The sequence below is a fragment of the Pristis pectinata genome, chromosome 5 (assembly GCF_009764475.1).
Source record: "Pristis pectinata isolate sPriPec2 chromosome 5, sPriPec2.1.pri, whole genome shotgun sequence".
In the NCBI taxonomy this organism is placed as follows: Eukaryota; Metazoa; Chordata; class Chondrichthyes; order Rhinopristiformes; family Pristidae; genus Pristis; species Pristis pectinata.
The window spans coordinates 115,665,545-115,680,466 of record NC_067409.1 but is presented as its reverse complement, the minus strand read 5'-3'; the positions used below and the strand labels follow the sequence as shown (position 1 = coordinate 115,680,466).

The following is a 14,922-nucleotide window of genomic DNA, read 5'->3' as shown; positions in this document are numbered from 1 at the left end:
CAGGTGGAAAGGTGATTGAACCACTCAGTCCCCGTCCCAGCATATCTTGTATGCCCAAACCACAGTCGTTTCGGGCAGAGGAAGGAAGCAACTTTTCCACACAATCTAAATCAGGTACCCGTTAGGTTTCACAGCTTGGCTGTCGTTCTTCCCTCTTCACTTCACTTCGTGACAAATTTAATGATGCTGAAGTCCATTATCTGTGCGTTATGTAAATTATGTATATTTATATAAATGAAAAGGAAGGGATAGCTATGGGAGATGTGGCTACAGATCATCTCCCAGCCCACTGACAGTGTCTGTGAACTGCTGAGCACATCATGGAAATGTCAAAACAATGGTTCCGTGGATTTTTCCTTGCATAGATGTTTTGACTACAGAATGACTCAAAGTTCAGGCTGTTACAATCTGTTGCATCCTGCAAAATTTTAAATTCATGCAATACATTGATGAGAATGCCCATGAGACCGTAGGCAGACAGAAGGTGGATGCAAGAAGGGACTTGCCATTGAGGAGGATGATGCACATTAGTTACCCATCCAGTGTGACACCGTCATTGAGAACTAGCTCCAGGATGTGACACATTTGAAAAGTGACCTCCTTTATTTCACCTACAGAAAAAATTAATTTCCTTTTGCATCTCCATCATTGAATGTGCCACGTGTTTTTTCTTCATGGAATTTGAAGCAGTATACTAGCACCATTCTCTTGATATAGCCAACAAACTTTGACTTCACTTAGAAATAAAAAGGACAATGATTTGTGCTTGCAACCTAATCACATTTTTCCATTTGTCTCTTGTCACCTTCAATTTAGCTCTTCTGGACTTGTGCATTGTAAATCGCCCAACTCCCTCATTAAGAACTGTGTAATGACTTTATCTGCTGGATGGGAACAGCAGTTGTGTTTGACACGACCTGCCAGCCAACATCTTTCCACTTGCATAATCTCAAACTGATTCAATTCTCTGCCGCCTATGTCGCAATTTACACCATGTCACACTCATCCATCCCTGTGTTTGAAGTACTACATCAGCTTTCGGGCCACTAACAGCTCAGCTTTCCAAATCGATACTCGTTTTCAAATCCTTTAGTGACCTGGACACAATAAACCTCCACGAGCTCTGTTCCTGCAGTTTGGGCTTCCTGTGTGTTGTCCATCCATTAGTGCATAACTTCAGATTTATAAGCCCTGAGCACTCTCATTGCCCTCTTTGCTTCTCCACCTGTCCGTCTTCATTTAAACCCTTCCCCTCTGACCAAGTGTTTTGCCACATGTCCTGAATAAACATTTGACTTTGTTAAAGTGAATGTACGATTGCACCTTGTCGCATATAATGACTCCATAAGTAAAACAGCCTTCAAACAGACAAATGTAAAACATTTTACATATCGTGGAAGAGCTTAGCAAATTCAGCCCTGCTCTGTACATTAAAAGTTTGTGAATGGACAGTGAATTGGAAGGACATCATGCATCCAAAATTCTTTCAGGGATTGTCGTTGTCTTACAGAATATTTAAAGCATAGAAGCTGCTCATCTGGCCCAAAGTTAAAGTGCACATAAGGGTTCTCTCACCTTTTGCATCTAACGCCACCAGGTTATTCGGTTTATCCATCCTCTGTTTATCTAGCTCTCTCTTAAATGTACACATGCCTGTCATCTCACCTAAAAATGGAAGTGGCTTGTTTATATTGCTGCTATCGAATCCTCCTTAATCCTGGGTTCTTTATTAGTTTGCTCCTCTGTCTTCTCTTTTCTGGAGAAAAGAACCCTGTGGCCTTTTGGGATCTGGGCATTGCTGGCAAGGTCAAAATGTATTGCCAATCCCCAATTGCCCTGGAGAAGTTGATGGTTAGCACCATCATGAACCGCGACAATCTTTCTAGTGAAGGTATAACAACGGTACTGTTGGGTAGTAAGTTAGGGAACTTGCTGGCAATGAGGGACCAGTCATGTGTCCCTAAGTCAGGATGGTGTGTGGCTTTGAGGGAAACCTGCAGGTGGTGGTGTTTGCCAGTGACTACAGGTTTGGGAGGTACTGTTGGAGTGACCCAGGCATGTAACTGCAGGTTTTGTAGACAGAACTGCACCATTGTTGTAGTGCCCTGGTGGTGAAGTGCTTGTCCAGAGTAGTGTTGAGCTTGAGATTTGTTGGAGTGGCATTCTTCTACACAAATGGAGAGTATTCCATCAAACTCTGGATGTGCTTTGTAAATGTTGGGAAGCCAGGAGGAGAGTCAAAGTTAGGTGACTAGTCTCTCTGGGTGGAGGTGGCCATTACATCGCACTTTGGTAGCGAGGCTGTTACTTGACACTTATCAGCCATGCCTGGGTGATGTCTACATCTTGCTACACAACAGGCATGAGCTGCTGCATTTGTTGAGGAGTTGCCAGTGGAATTGAACATTGTGCAGTCATGAGCAAACATTCCTGCTTCTGACCTTATGGATAAAATGTCATTGAAGCAGCTGAAAGTGGTTTGGTCTAGAACACTGCCTGAGGAACTCCTGCAATGTTGTCTGGGACAGGAATGATTGGCAACTACAGGCATCTTTCTTTCTTTTTCAATCTTTTTATTAGTTTTCAAATTAGTACAGATTAATATATCAATGTTTATACATGTAATACAAAGAGATCAGGAGAACAATCATGACATGGATAATCATAAAGAACAACAAAGTATAAAAAAAATCTGTAGATCCAACGATCTGTTAGTGAATGAATATAACGTAAAAGAAAAAGATTTATTATAAAATATAAAAGAAAGAAAAAAAATCCCCAGAACAATAAGAAAAATTATAAACAATATATCAAACCAAACTAAGCTAAAGAAAAAAAAATTTTAAAAAAACGGAAAAAAAAACTGGACTAAAATTTCTCAGTAGAAACAGAGCAATATTATGTCGTCAACTCCATTCCTCTAAATTAAAAGGTTATTATAAGGGGATCTATATCATGTGAAAATATTGAATAAATGGACTCCAAACTTCCTCAAATTTAAGCGAAGGATCAACAGTACCACTCCTAATTTTTTCCAAGTTTAAACATGATATAGTTTGAGAGAACCATTGAAAAGTAGTCGGGGGTATTGGATCCTTCCATTTAAGCAAAATGGATCGTTTGGCCATTAATGTAACAAAAGCAATCATATGGTTAGCGGAAGGAGATAAATGGCCAGCTCTATCCTTGGTAGTCCAAAAATTGCAGTGATAGGGTGAGGTTGTAAATCAATCTTCAATACATTTGAAATAATGTTAAAAATGTCTTTCCAATATTTTTCCAGAGGAGGACAGGACCAAAACATATGTGTCAAAGAAGCCACATTCGATTTACATCTGTCACATATAGGATTTATATGGTGATAAAAACGAGCTAACTTATCTTTGGACATATGGGTCCTGTGGACTACCTTAAACTGTATCAACGAGTGTCTGGCACACATTGAAGATGTATTGACTAAATGAAGAATTTTCTTCCAAGTCTCTGTAGGTAAAGATGTCTGGAGTTCACTCCCATTCATTCTTAATTTTGTCCAGTGGTTCTGGACGTATTTTCATAATTAAATCATAGATTATTGCTATCAAGCCCTTCTGACAAGGATTAAAACCAAAAATCTTTTCTGTAATTTCAGTTTTGTAAGATATGGGAAAAGAGGGTATAGTAGCTTTTAAAAAATTTCTAATTTGCAAATATTGAAAAAAGTGTGATCTAGGCAAATTGTATTTGTTAGACAATTGTTCTAAAGATGAAAAACAGTTATCAATGAAAAGATCCCGAAAACATACTATTCCCTTTTCCATATGGAAAAAGCTGAGTCAGCTCTAGATGGATGGAAGAAAAAAATAGATTGAATGGGACTTGATAGATTAAATTTATTCAATCCAAAAAATTTACAAAATTGAAACCATGTTGGTATTGTATTGTTTAACAATTGGGTTAATCATATGTTTACTTAATTTGGTAAGTGCAAAAGGGAGTGGAGCTCCTAAAATAGAAACTAATGAAAATTCAAGTACTGATTGGGACTCAAGGTATACCCATTTGGGGCGTTGAATTACATCTGAATCTTGTATCCAAAAAATTAAATATCTAATATTGATTGCCCAATAATATAATCTAAAGTTAGGCAAGGCCATACCACCATCCTTTTTTAGTTTTTGTAAATATTTCTTACTTAGCCGTGGGTTTTTATTCTGCCAAATATAGGAAAGAATTTTAGAATCAATGGTGTCAAAAAAAGATTTCAGAGCAAACTTAACCGCATTAATTCGGCCTACCAATGATAGAGACAGTGGGGACCACTTAGTAAATAATTGTTTAACATGGTCAATTAAAGGCAGTAGATTAGCTTTAAATAAGTCCTTATGTCTCTTAGTAATTTTAACACCTAAATACATAAAATAGTCAGTTACCAATCTAAAAGGTAATTGGCTATAAACTGGGATTTGCATATTCAATGGAAAAAGTTCACTCTTATTAAAATTTAATCTATAGCCAGAAAAAACACTCAGCTGATCTAATAGTGATAGTACTGCAGGGATAGATTCCTCCGGATTAGAAATATAAAGTAACAGGTCATCTGCGTAAAGAGATATCTTATAAAATTTCTGTCCACGAGTAATACCACATATATTTGAAGAATCCCGAAGTGCAATAGCCAAAGGTTCTAAAGCAATCAAATAATAAAGGGCTTAACAGGCAGCCTTGTCCAGTACCTCGAAAAAGCCTAAACAAAGGGGATTTTTGATTATTAGTCAGTATTGAAGCCACAGGTGCATAATAAATCATTCTAATCGCAGATATAAATATAGGACTAAAATTGAATTTTTGAAGTGTACTGAATAGATATTCCCATTCAAATCTGTCAATTCGACTCAGCATCTAGTGAAACAACACATTCTGGAATTTGGGATGAAGGGGTATATATAATATTCATTATTCTCCTAATGTTAAAATGTAGATAACGATTCTGAATAAATCCTGTCTGGTCTTCAGAGATAATTTGTGGAAGAACCTTTTCCAATCTGAAGGCCAATATTTTGGAAAGTATTTTGGAATCTAGATTTAATAAAGAAATAGGTCTATAAGATGCACAATCAGTGGGATCTTTATCCTTTTTAAGAATTAAAGAAATAGTTGCTTCATAGAAAGATTGTGGTAGTTTACCCACTGATAAGGCATCTTTAAAAATTTTGGCTAACCAGGGAACAAGAATATCAGAAAGGGATTTAAAAAATTCAGCTGTATATCCATCAGAGCCGGGTGCTTTACCTGAATTCACTGAAAATATTACTTTCTTTATTTTGTCCTCCAAAATGGGAGCATCTAATGTAGAACATTCATTTAAAGGTAATTGGGGAATCTTCAAATCTCTTAAAAATTCATGTATTAAAGTAGGATCCTCAGGGGATTCTGATTGGTATAAAGAAGAATAAAATTCTTGAAAGGATTTGTTAATTTGAATTTGATCTATCGTGTAGGTACCATCTGGTTTATGAATTTTATTAATCTGATGTTTAGATAAAGTAGCTTTCAATTGGTTGTCCAATAATTTACCAGATTTGTCACCATGTATATAAAATTGACTTTTGTTTTTAAGTAGTAGATTTTCAATTGAAGATGTTAATAATAAACTATGTTGTAGTTGCAGTTCTGTTCTCTTTTTAAAAAGCTCTAGATTAGGAGTAACAGAATATATTTTATCGATTTCTTTAATCTTGTTAGCTAATGTACGTATTTCATTATTAGTTCATTTTTTCAATCCAGCAGAATATGAAATAATTTGACCACGGATGTATGCTTTAAACGTATCCCATATTATCGCACTGGAGATTTCTATAGTAAAATCAGTTAAAAAGAAAAATGAAATCTGTTCTTTAATAAATTGGACGAAATCTAAGTCTTGTAATAGCGAAGGGTTAAATCGCTGTTGTCTGACATCAAAGGATACATCTGGTAATTTATTTGATAATCTCAGTGGTGCATGATCAGAAATGGCAATTGCATTGTATTTGCAGTCCGTAGTAAGTGGAGCTAATCTAGCATCAATAAAAAAATAATCAATCCTCGAGTAATTATGGTAGACATGAGAAAAGAATGAAAATTCTTTATCAAATGGGTGTAGAAATCTCCAAACATCTAAAATTCCAGATTCAACTAAAAAGGAGCTAATAAAGACAGCGGATTTGTTTGGAAGTGTAGGATTTGGCACAGATCTATCCATTGAAGGGGTTAGACAACAGTTAAAATCTCCACCCATAATCAGAGTGTATTCATTTAAATTAGGAAATAATGCAAACAAATGTTTAAAAAATTCAGGGTTATCTACATTGGGTGCATATAAACATTAACCATAGCAACTTTTTTATTATGGAGTAGACCAGTAATTAATAAAAATCTACCATTTGGGTCTGATATTGTCTCATGATGGACAAATGAAATTGAGGAGTCTATAAAAATAGAAACTCCTTTCACCTTTGCTTATGAATTTGAATGGAACTGTTGACCCCTCTAAAATCTAAAAAAAATGTTGATTGTCTTTCTTCCTGGTGTGAGTCTCCTGAACAAAAATGATCTGAGCATTTAATCCATGAAAAACTTTAAAGATCTTCTTGCGCTTAAGCAAATTGTTTAAGCCGTTAACATTCCATGAAATGAAATTAATAATCTTATCCATTTTAACAGATTAAAAAACATATGGTATGTAAAGGGTTAATCTTGGTATATATGGATCTTACCAACAGGAAGAAGTAAAAAAGTTCAAAGAGGAAACGGATATGATGACAATTTAGGAAAATTTGTAGTTTAGCCCAGAAGAAAAAAAACCTAGAAACAGCCCCACCCCCTCCCCCAACAGCCCGAAAACTGGCCAACGGACAGCCAGAAAGCTACCCTCTAATTGAATTAACCCCAATTCTATTGGTGGCGGTAGTCCAAATTAACAAATATATAAACCACTCATGTTTAGACGAAGAGTGAACAAGATAACCCAAACAGAGATATCGAAATAACAACAAAGTTATGGAATTAAAACAGCCAAAGGCCATTAACAGTCAACATTTAAAGAATACAGTTGAATAATTATTTCAAAAAGAAAGCAAATGATCAGTCATTTGGTTTAATTCTTAATTATAATAAAAACAAAACATGAAAAATATTAAAAGAAGAAAAAAGAGAGGTTTAAATCTAAAAATTAATTAGCTAATAAAGTGACTAAGTCGTAAATCAAAGGAAAAACGTATCTCTTCCGCATTTCTTAACTTTTAAAATTAAAAGCTAGTTCAAAAGAAACTGCTCGGCCTCTTGAACAGATTTAAACCATCTACGAGATTTATCAGGTAGTGTAATTCTGAGCCTTGCTGGGAATAATAATGCAGGATGATAATTGCTTTGATAGAGACGAGGCATAATTGGTTCATAGGTCAGCCTTTCTTTCATAACTTCTGGGGCGTAATCTTCAACTATTCGAAACTTCCATTGTTTGAATTGAATCATTCCACGACGACGAGTGGTACAAATCAAGAGTTCCTTGACGCTGACAAAATGAAATCTCAAAATTACTGGCCGAGGTTTTTGATCTGGAGCAGGTTTGAATCTTAATGCTCTATGAGCTCTGTCCAGAATGGGGTCAGCAGGGAACATATCGGAGCCGAACACATCGACCAAAAGTTTAGAAAAGAATTCCGTGGGGTTACCAGTCTCCGTGTCTTCTGGAAAGTTGATGATTCTTAACTTTTTCCTCCTGCTGCGTCCTTCCAGGTCGATGATCCTCTGCTGTTGCTTTTCCGGGTTTTGCTTGGTCGTAATTAAAGCTTTTTCAAGTGAATGGAGTTTGGCATCTCTCTCTTTACCAGCTTGGTCGAGTTCAGCAATTAGTTGCCTTTGTTTGGCATTCTCCTGGATAAGAGTATTTTGTTTTTCTTCAAAGTCCTGTAAAATGGACTTCAATTCGGCAAAGCTCCGGTCAAACTTTCTATCCAGATTAGAAATATCTTCCAAAGTAGGTTGGTCTCCATTACCTTTACCATTAGCTGACGCTTTAGATCTGGTATTTATTTTAGCAGTTAAAAATCAAGATTAAACTTGTGCCAGTATTGTAAAAGACTTATTAAGGAGTGGTAAATAATAGATTGAAAAGTACTTGGACCAAAGCCAAGTTATGACTTAGTCCATCGAGCACAACCAACAGACCTACAACCATCTTTCTTTATGTGAGGTCTGACTCCAGACGCTGGAGTGTTTTTCCCGAGATGTCCTGAGATAACTTTAATTGTATCTGAGCTCCCTGATGCCACACTCAGTCAAGTGCTGCCTTGATGTCATGAACTGTCGCTCTCACCTCATCCCTGAGATTCGACTTTTTGGTCCAAGGCTGTGATGAAATCTGGAGCCACATTGTATTGGTAGAACCCAAACTGGGTACAGGTGGGCAAGTCCTGGTGGGCACTGCCTTCACCGGCTTCCATTACTTTGCTGAAGGTTGAGAGTTGGTTGTGCGGTAATTAGCTGGATTGGATTTGTCAGTGTTCAACATTGTTGGGTAGATGTCAGTGTTGTACTGAAACATCTTGGGTAGAGGTGCACTTAATTCTGTAACGTGGATCTCCAGTACTATAGCTGGGATGTTGTCTGATCCTGTGGCCTTCGTTTAGTGCTCTTGGTCATTTCTTGATATCATGTGGGGCGATTCACCTTGGTTGAAGAGTGGCTTCTGTGATGGTGGGGGTCTAAGGAGGAAGCCGAGAGGGTCATCTGTGTAGCAGTTCTGGATGAACGTGAATGCTTCAGCCTGTTCTTTAGCACCTTCTGCCTCACCGTCTTTGAGGAGTGGAATGTTACTGGAGCAGTGTCTTCTCATTAGATTTTAAATATCTGCCATTGTTCATGAGTCGATGTGGGACTGCAGAGACTTGATCTGACCCTTTGGTTGCGAGATTGCCTCACTGCCTACTGCAAGCTGTTAAGCATGCGTTTAGTCCATTGTTGCAGCTTCAATGGACTGGCACTTCATCACTTTGAGCTATGCCTGATGCTGTTCCCAGCATGCTCCTCATTGAATCAGGGTGATTCCTTGGATTAACACTAATGATAGTGTGAGAAGTGTATTGTGCCATGAATTGTGTACCACACCACCATGTGTATACCTAGCTCTGAGTTGGCAAATCTGTTCTGATTCTCAGTTGTTTAGTACGATTGTAGGTGGTAATCAGGAAGAAAATTCCTGGCCCGTGTGTAACCTGGAGCCGTGAGACTTTGTGACATTGGAGTGGCAGCTTTACAGAACTCTAGTTAGGCCACACTTAGGGCACTGTGTCCAGTTCTGGTCACCTCATTATAGGAAGGATGTGGAGGCGTTGGAGAGGGTGCAGAGGAGATTTACCAGGATGCTGCCTGGATTAGAGAGTATTGAATATGAGGAGAGGCTTAAGGTGCTAGGGCTTTATTCACTGGAAAGGAGGAGGATGAGAGGAGACATGATGGAGGTATATAAAATATTGAGAGGAATAGATAGAGCAGACAGTCAACGCCTCCTTCCCAGGGCACCAATGCTCAAGACAAGAGGGCATGGCTTTAAAGTTATGGGTGGGAGGTTCAGGGGAGATGTCAGGGGGAGGTTTTTCACCCAGAGAGTGGTTGGTGCATGGAATGCACTGCCTAGGGTGCTGGTGGAGGCAGATACATTGGACAGGTTCAAGAGCTTGTTGGATAGGCATATGGAGGAGTGTGGGATGGGGGGATATGCGGGAGGAAGGGGTTAGGTAGTGTGAGGGTGGTTTGATGGATGGCACAACATGGTGGGCCGAAGGGCCTGTTTTGTGCTGTATGGTTCTATGGTTGATGTTGAGGACTCAAAAGGTTGCTCTCTCTCACCTGTGTATCAGTATGCCCTCGCTGCTTCTGGGTGTGTCCTCCTGGTGAGACAAGTCGTACCCAGGGACTGTGATGGAGGAGTCTGGCACATTACCTGTAAGTACACAATCTCAGGCTGTTGCTTGACTGGTCAGTGGCACATCTCTCCCAATGTTGACCGCAGTCCGCAGTGTGTTCAACCTTTTCTGAGAGTTGAAATCTCTCAGTTCTCATAGAATTCTAGCAGTGGTCTACATTCTAGCACGCACAATGTACAAAGCAACAAGAGTGTTAGAATCCTAAATCCCTGGCTTAATACACTTAAATATATAAAAGCTATTAAGTCAAGAGTTGAGCAAAAATCATGCACTTTAATCTGCAGCCTCCCACCAGAAACAGAGTGCTAGAAATATTCAGCAAGATTAGGCAGATTCTGTGGGGAGAGAATGTTTCAGGTAATGGTCTCTCATCAGAACTTTTTTTCTTGTGCCTTTACAGAACTATATTGACGTTATACTAGAGACACGAGATTCTGCAAGTGCTGGAATCTGGAGCAACCTACACAAAATGCTGGAGGAACTCAGCAGGTCTCTTAACCCAAAACGTCAACTGTTTATTTCCCTCCATATGATGCTGCCTGACCCACTGAGACCCTCCAGCATTTTGTGTGTGTTGTTCAACATTATATTAACTGCTTTAGATGATTCATTTTAGAAACTTAGTCAGTGGTGAGTATTTTCTGTATTTGGGTGCCACACAATAATTTGTGGCAATGTTGATTATAATTCTTAGGGTGAAGTGCACAACCTCATCGTCAAGCGTAACAAGATACGCAACATACTTTATGCAGCAGCTGAGGAGTTCACCTCTGAAGTTGACATATTGTCCATCAGAGATCGTGTAGACGTTCTGAAGGTTAGAATTTTGGATGTTTTCAACCATAAAATTATTTCAGTGCTAATTTTTCAGTTTTTTGGGTGTTAAAAGGCTAATTTAACAGTTATTGGAAATTGTAGTTCTTACCACAGTCAATTTCATTGCACTTGGTTTATTAACATTTGATAGGAAAATGTCCACATGTAGCTATGATCCACACAGTCATAAATGAAGCACCATCACACATCGATTTTATGTAATACAGTAAATAGCTGCCAGGATTATGCATTGCAAGATGTGGTCCTTTATTTCCTTTTCTTATTTTTCCCACACTGTTTGTCCTGCATAAGTGGAATGAGATAATCCCAGCATGTTGCACCTAAACTAGCACTGGGTTAGATTGTCCCAGTGATGAGCTGATCATGTTTCTCTAGCCTCCTAATCGGAATTTGATAACTTCTCTGAGTGCAAGACTGAGAACTTTGCAGATGGGGGTGGAGTGGCAAACCAGCTCCAATTCCCACTAGTCTCTTCAGCTCCAATTCACTGTGATAACATGGTGCATTTCTTCTGGTTAGTGCAAGTGATCCTTGACTGGCTCCCTTTGGGATTTAGGCTCACAGGAATGAGGACTTTGATCAATTCAGTGCTCTGGTATACTAGCACTAATATGCTTGAGCATTCGGTCCTAAAAATCAGCTGACCAGTGGACCAACGGCACCTGTGATTCTAACCTTTCTACCCTACAGCTAATGCAAAACTGCATGCAAACCAGAAACTTTGCTGATTATCTTTAAGCAGATATACTTGCATGAACTTCAACCAACGAGTGATAAAATGTACTGTTTTCGAGAGCTGGACCATTGAATTATTATTTGTTTTGAATACTTGAACCTATCTTGAGTTCCTGTGTACCTGTTGCCATTGCCTGTGACAGTAGAGTTTGTGGTTTTGGGAGGTGCTGTTGCTGTGGCTTGGGTGAGTAACTGCAATGCATCCAGTGGATGGGACACATTGCAGCTTCTGTGCTCTGAGGGAAGATTATTTCAGGAGGTTGAGGGAATACCAATCAAGTGAGCTGCTTTGTACCACATGATGTTGAGCTTCTTGGAGCACTCCATCAAGGGTATTCCTGGCACAGTTGGCGGAAAGGCTTTGGGGTGTCAGGAGGCGAGGAACTGCAGGATTAGCAATCTCTGACCAGCTCTTGTGGCCTCTGTATTTATGTGGAGACACAAGGGACTGCAGATGCTGGGATTTGGAGGTAAAAAAGCAAGTTGCTGGAGGAACTCAACAGGTCAGGCAGCATCTGTGGAGAGGAACGTTTTGGGTCAAGACCCTTCATCTGGACTGAAAGAGTAGAGGGGAGATAGCCGGTGTAAAGAGGTAAGGGGGTAGGTGAGGCAGGAGCTGGCAAGCATAGATGGATCCTGGTGAGGAGGGGTTGATGGGCAGATGGAGGAGGGAGGGAGATAGTGACAGAGACTGGGAGGTGACACTGGACACAACAGAGGGCTTCGGATTATGGAATCTGATAAGAACAGGAACAAGATCAGGGAGGAGTGCTGGGCAAAAGGGAACGGTGGGGGTGGGCACCGAGTGTGTGGGTGATAGTAGATGGAACCAGGATGGGGTGGGGGGAAGGGGGAGGTGTTGGAAAGAAGGGTGCGTGAGAGGACAAGGGTGGATCAGGAGTAGAGAGAAAAGAACAGAAGGGGTGCGGGTTACCTGAAATCGAAGAATTTAGTGTTCGTGCTGTCAGGTTGTAGACTGCCCGGGTGGAATACGAAGCACTGTACCTCTTGTTTGCATTTGGCCTTGCCCTGGAAGTGAAGGCTGAGGACAGAGGTCAGTGTGGGAACGGGGAGAGGAGCTGAAATGGCTGGCCACCAGAGGTCAGGATGGCCACTGAGGACAGAGCACGGGTGTTCAGTGAAGCAGCCACCCAGTCTGCACTTGGTCTCGCTGATGTAGAGGAGGCCACACTTAGAGCAACAAAGGAGGCATAGACAGGGTAGGTGGTCAGTCTCTTTCCCAGAATGGAAATGCCAAGTACTGGTGTGCATAGCTTTAAGGTGAGAGGGGGAAAGTTTAAAGGAGATTTGTGGGACAAGTTTTATTTTTACACAATGAGTAATGGGTACCTGGAACACACTCCCAGGGCACGTGGTGGAAGCAAACACGATAGCAAAGTTTAAGAGGCATTTAGACAGGGAGTGGAGGGATATGAACCAGGTGCAGACAGGTGGGCAGTTTACATTGGCATCATGGTTGGCACAGACATTGTGGGCTGAAGGGCCTGTTCCTGTGCTGTACTGTTCCATGTTCAAAGTGAGGTAGGGTATATAAAGTGATAGTATCTCTTTCACAGTTTAATGGAAGTTAAAATTACCTCATTGCCGGTAATCTGGCTTCATGTTTATTTTCATTGATTAATTTAAGGTCATGTGCTCGTTTTTCGATGATCGCAGTCTGTTGTTGTTTTGAGTAAAAATAATGCTGTGAAGTTGAAAACCGTCGTGTAATAATTGATGTTCATCTATCTTTAGTGTTTAACTTGCTCACTGAACACTGCTTATGGCCCGTATGAAGTGGAGCACCACTCGTACAAAATGTTTGATCAATTTATTGAGTGGAGAGACCGTAAACTGCAGGAGTTCGGCGATGTTAAGGATAGAACAGCCAAGTCTCTGCAGGTGCTCTCAGAATGGTTTGATAAAACCGCCATGGTAAATATTTGGTTAACGTTTTCTGCTGCAAAGAAACTTTACACTTTCTGCTTTTAAATTTAATTTCATTCTAATCTGTAAATGGTGTAGATCATTGCAAAACATTACTCCACAGATTCCTCGGTTGTGGGTTTGTATCTGGAGCTTCAGAACATTGTTTTGATTTTAGTCATAATGACGTGGCTAGATGTTTAGGTCATGGGCAGTTATTCCCTGCAAAGAGGGATAAAAGGAAATCAATTACCAGAGCACTACTTCTGGCATAACCTCCTGTCTGTTGGAACATTGGTGGAAGAGGAGAAATAACGTTCAAACCTTCTCTTGGTTGCAAAGTCTGCATAGAACATTGAAATTAGAAGGAAAATAAGTTGCTATAAAAAAGCAACTCTGAAACCAGCAATGAGACAGTTGATGAATCCTGCCCCCCTATCATGGGAGTTGGAATAAAACAGTGTATTCCCTTCTCAAGGATGTTTAGCACATTTGACCATGGTATCTTTACTGTGTGGTGTTGGAAATGAGTGGATCTGCAGAGAGCAGCTTGCAACGAGTGGCCGTGCTCTGGCGCCGCCGCTATACCCCGATGTGATACAGCATCAGCCAACCTGAGGCACCTAATGCACGCAGAATCAGGTTTAGGATCTACATTGGCACTGGTCAAGTGGGAAAAAGATAACATCAGCCTCAAGTTATGAATTTCAAGTAGTGAAACATGTAACTCCCCAGAAGGCTGTGATTTCTTCATATAAGCCTGTCTGCTTGGAATAGCCATTTAAGTATATTGCCATTTGTTTTATATTTGTTTCCACAGTGCCACTAACATTGAAATCTTACATAGATAATGGTATACCCAGTATACATTTTTGGAAGCCAATACTCATTGGTTTAGAAGAGTGAAAGGTGATCTTATTGAAAACACGCTAGGATTCTGCGTGGCTTGATAGGGTAGATGTTAAGAAAATATTTCCCCTTGTGGCAGGGGGTGGGAGGAGAAGTGGGCCATAGTTTCAGAAGAAGTGGTCACCAATTTAAGATGAAGATGAGAAGGATTATGAATCTTTTGTACCTTAGAGCTGTGGAGGCTGATTATATTCCAAGCCAAAGTCAATAGAGTTTAGTTCAGTCAAGAGTTATGGGGATCAGGCAGAAAGTGGAGTTTGGGCCCAGATCAACTGTCTTATGAATGGCAGAGCAAAAAGGTGCATGGCGGTCTTCACTACTATCTCTTCTTGTGCACAACACGTGATGAAGGGTGATGGCTGACCACTGCACCCTCTGCCTATTGTAGAATGACAGAGAGCCAACTTAAGATAGTTCACAAAATGTACACTGCTGGTGCTTTTTAAAATCTATCCCCCCCCCCCCACCCTTCCACTGCAACCGCAATCCAACCACTGCTTGTGTAGCCACTGTGTTTGCTTTTATTCTGTTTAGCTGTTCTCTTTCAACTTGCCTCTACACTTTGTGT

The 14,922-nt window shown here is 40.1% G+C and overlaps 1 protein-coding gene across 1 annotated transcript in view; it reads left to right on the top strand.

Annotated features, from left to right (window-relative positions):
* The window catches only part of LOC127570452 (serine/threonine-protein kinase 31-like), a 96,460-nt gene that overhangs the window by 52,331 nt on the left and 29,207 nt on the right, over window positions 1–14,922 (top strand). Inside the window, exons 11-12 of the mRNA XM_052016053.1 lie at window positions 10,642–10,764; window positions 13,275–13,454. Coding sequence (XP_051872013.1) covers window positions 10,642–10,764; window positions 13,275–13,454 — 303 coding nt within the window. The remainder of the gene's footprint in view (window positions 1–10,641; window positions 10,765–13,274; window positions 13,455–14,922) is intronic.